This window comes from Nannospalax galili, unplaced genomic scaffold, assembly GCF_000622305.1.
Source record: "Nannospalax galili isolate Female #2095 unplaced genomic scaffold, S.galili_v1.0 scaffold363, whole genome shotgun sequence".
NCBI lineage: Eukaryota > Metazoa > Chordata > Mammalia > Rodentia > Spalacidae > Nannospalax > Nannospalax galili.
In genome coordinates, this window is record NW_008351176.1 from 664,022 (window position 1) to 667,972 (window position 3,951).

Here is a 3,951-nt window from a genome sequence, read left to right on the forward strand (position 1 = left end):
CCCTAGCTAGGCATTCTCTAAGGAACCTAATCAAGCTTCTCTGTAACAAAGTCTGAAAGCAGGAGACATTTCCAAAAATATGGATTCCTTATACTCGGAGAAATCTGAACCTAAAGACTTGGTTACCAAGAACCCAAGCCAGCCAGGGCATTTTTTGAAAACTTAGCTGGGGTTCCCATGCTTCCTTAAAGCAAATAGACCTTAAACTGCCTGACTTTGAACCCCAGTCCCCCAACCCCATCAACTATCAAAACATGAACTTTGCTTCTGAGCCTCATTTCCCCCAACTACCATTATAAAGCTTCATCGAACTAATATTCATAAAGCATTTGGAACAGTGGCAAATAAGCACAGCAACCATTATGTAAATGGATCATCTGCTGAGCCTCATAGCATTTCTTCACACCAGGGCATGGTGAGGAGGAGAGAGATGAGGCTGGGAACTGCAGGCTCTGCTTCAGGATTTAAATGAGAATTTCCTGGGCCTGACCCATAAGGGAATTCCAGACCTCGAGTCTCTAGATCTCCAGATGAGCAGATCCCAAATCACCAGGCCCCACATGTCCTTGTTCTGAGGCTTGGAACAAGGATTGAGCACAGGATACATCCCAGCCTTGAGATCTGGCTACGTCTGAAGCAGCGGCCCCAGCTTTATGAAATGCAGTAAACACCTAAAGAAGGGCTTACAACAGAGGAGTCATTCCCACTGGAATGAGAAATAATCTCCTCCCTTGAGGACTCAGCAAATGCACAGGATGTGAAATTGCTGAGGCCGCACTGCTTTTCTGCTTCCTTTCAAAATCTTAGTTCCCTTATTTATAAAAAAATGTTTGGCTTCAATAGTCATTTCTCAACATTCCTCACCCCAGGAGCCTGAGAAGCTTCTAGCAGGCCAGCTGTCCTTCTGTAGCTGCTCCCATAGGATGAAGGTCTCTGTGGCCACCATCTCCTTCCTTCTCATTGCTTTCACCATAGAGGCCAAAGCTACGTCCTCCTCAGGTGAGTGCAAACTCTTATCTTCCTTCTAACCTGGTCTCTGTAGAGAAATAACCATGAACAAGGTGGCTGGTGAGGTGACTCTAAAAAGTACTCTGACTCCACTTTAGCTGGTTTCATCCTTAGTGTCCCCAGGACCAGTGTCCCTTCTCAAGACCATGGAATGAGGCCAGTCTGCCTCACCACTCCTTCAGTCCACTTTTCTTTACCATTAAACATAAGGCAGCCTGCCTTATGACACCCATGCTCCTTTCCAGCTTGGTCACATAATGTGCCCAAATCTGATTTCCACTCCATAACCACAGTTTGTACGTGACTGCAATACCCTTCCTATTGCCTCTGAAATCAAGTTTGGGTGACTTTATTTTAATTTGTTTTTTGACTTATTTATTTTTATTTTATGTGCATTAGCGTTATGCCTATATGTATGTAAACACTGTGTTGTACAATACCTAGAAGGACAGAAGAGGGTGTTGGATCCCCTGGAGCTGGAGTTAAAGATGGTTGCTAGCTGCCATGTGGGTGCTGGGAACTGAACCCAGGTCTTCTGTAAGAGCAGCCAGTGTTCTTAGCCAATGAGCCATCTCTCCAGCCCCTTGGGTGACTTCTTACCACTCTCTTGCATCTCTTATGTGACCTATAAATTTCACAGTCAGAAAATAGTTAAAAAACTATCACCTCATCCAGATGATTTTTAGAACATGAAGTCTTTAAGCAAAATCTTCCAAGAAGTCAATCTGTAAAACAAGAAAAAAAGGGTTTCTGGGGTATAATCCCCAAGACACTCTCAAAGGCAGTAGTGCCTCCAAGACAGCCCTCAAAGCCCCCAGAGCCTCAGGATACTAATGTAAAAATACCCATTCACCCAAAGCCCTCTTACAGAAGAGGAAACTGAGAGGGAAAATAAGATGATCACAGTATAAAGAAAGCAAAGGTCAGGCTGGGTAGAATCTGGTATCCTGACGCCAGGGGTCATTGTCCTTGGGGCTTGGTGTGAGCACCTTCCCTCTATATAGACCAAGGGTTCAATGGAAACAGGATGAAGGACTGAATCTATGTTCCCAAATGACATGTTTCTTGGTCTATGTTGGTATTTCTGCTCTTTGGAGCGTCTTTTCCCGAGTAAGGCATTCAGGCTGTGTGACCTTAGGCAAATCACTAGGCTTCTGTGAGTCAGTCCCTAAGGATAATGTGTATTCTCTGAACAGTTCTTCAAACTTAGAGTTGCCATCAGCTGGTCTTCCCGGGAAGGGTTAAAAGAAAGGAAGGAGAGTGCTGCTGATGAAGCAGAAGGAAAGTGAGGCCTCAACAGTACTGTGAAGGGAAGCGACTGTTTCTCCAAAGCCTTCTATCTGAGTACGCTGAGGCTGTTTCCTCCCTTTCCATAGCTCTCTTGAGCTGAACAAGCAGCCGCAACACTGCCTTCAGCAGGAGTCCACTTTAGCAGCCCTGTGCTTTCTCCTCAGGAGGACCCTACCACCCCTCAGAGTGCTGCTTCACCTATGTCACACACCCAGTTCCACATGATCGGATTTTGGATTATTATAAAACCAGCAGCGAGTGCCCCAAGCCTGGAATTGTGTAGGTGGCATCCACACACCACAGTGGGTAAAGGGAGTCATTAGGGCGTGGGGACCCCAGGGCACCTCCCAGGTGTGTCCACATAGGGAGAGGTAGCTGAGGAACAACCTGGGGGCATACTGGCCTAAGCCTGTAGAGTCATGCAAGTTGGCCCCATGGAAGAGGAGTCATCAGTAGAAAGAAGAAGGTATGAGGGTAGTTCCTAGAAGAGGGGCTCAGAACCTGGATGGGTAGGGGCCCTAGGGACTAAAGAGCATGTACCCCAAGAGGAGCCTGGCCTTGAGCTGCCTCTAACGAAGAAAGAAAAGACAGTCCAGATGGAATGGCGAATGTGGGAGGGAGGTCAGGCTTTCTTCCCAGCTGTTGGATCACTTGGCTCATATCCTTCTCTTCCTTATTCTATAGACTCATCACCAAAAAGGGCCGTTCCATCTGTGCCAAGCCCAGAGATGAGTGGGTTCAGGAGTACATAAAGGACCTGAAGGAGAACTGAGTGGTCCAGAGGCACTGGGGAAAGGCACAGCCCAGTGACTAAAAGAGAAGGAGCCAACCTGCCTCCACACTCTGCACTTAGCCCCAGCCACCCCTAGGAGTTGCCTTGCCTCAAATTAAAAACTATTTATGCCCTTTCATGCCTTCATTCATGTCTCCTGAATTTATTCACTGGTGGTGAACTAGGAGCTTCAGTGAGCCTGGTAGAAAGATACAGGCCAGGCCTGTGATGGGGCGGTAGGAAATTAAGCAGAAAGGGAGAAGGAAACTCAATGCTAAGATCATCCCTTTGCCAATACCAATAACAAATATCATTTCATTAATGTGTATGTGTATGTGTAGGTATATGTATCTGTGTGTGTCCATATTTGTGTGTGTGTGTGTGTGTGTGTGTGTGTGTGTGTGTGTGTGTATTGCTCCAAAGGCCTTTCTCTGTTGCTGTCTGGGATAGGAATGATTTGTAGACATGCTTATCCAAATCATCTTCTATTTGCATACACAAATTGTACTATATTTGTTTTACTCAGTTTTGAGTTTTCTGCTAGACCAAGCATACCAGGCCAGTAGGGGAAAGAGCCTGACCCAAACCAGGTGCTCAGGAGATGGATGGATAGATGGATGGATGGATGGATGGATGGACAGATGGACGGATGGATGGATGGATATGTTAGGAAGAAAGGAAGGGAGAAAGAGACAGAGGGAGAGAAGGAAAGAGGGAGGGAGGGAGGGAGGGAGGGAGGGAGAGGGAGGGAAGGAGGAAGGAAGGAAAGGAGGAGAGAAGGCCAGATGGAGGAAGGGAGGGAGGAAGAGAGGGAAGGAAGGAACTAATGACCAAACAAACCAAGGAGACAAGAATCAAGAGGTTTGTGTTCTGAGAACAGA

The 3,951-nt window shown here is 46.6% G+C and overlaps 1 protein-coding gene across 1 annotated transcript; it reads left to right on the forward strand.

Moving 5' to 3' along the window:
* Positions 1-842: 842 nt before the first annotated feature.
* LOC103746043 (C-C motif chemokine 14) lies at positions 843-3,217 on the forward strand. Its single transcript, XM_008848120.3, has 3 exons — positions 843-999; positions 2,463-2,577; positions 2,983-3,217. The coding sequence occupies exons 1-3, from the start codon at positions 924-926 to the stop codon at positions 3,068-3,070; spliced, it is 279 nt and encodes a 92-aa protein (XP_008846342.1). The 5' UTR covers positions 843-923; the 3' UTR covers positions 3,071-3,217.
* Positions 3,218-3,951: the final 734 nt, after the last annotated feature.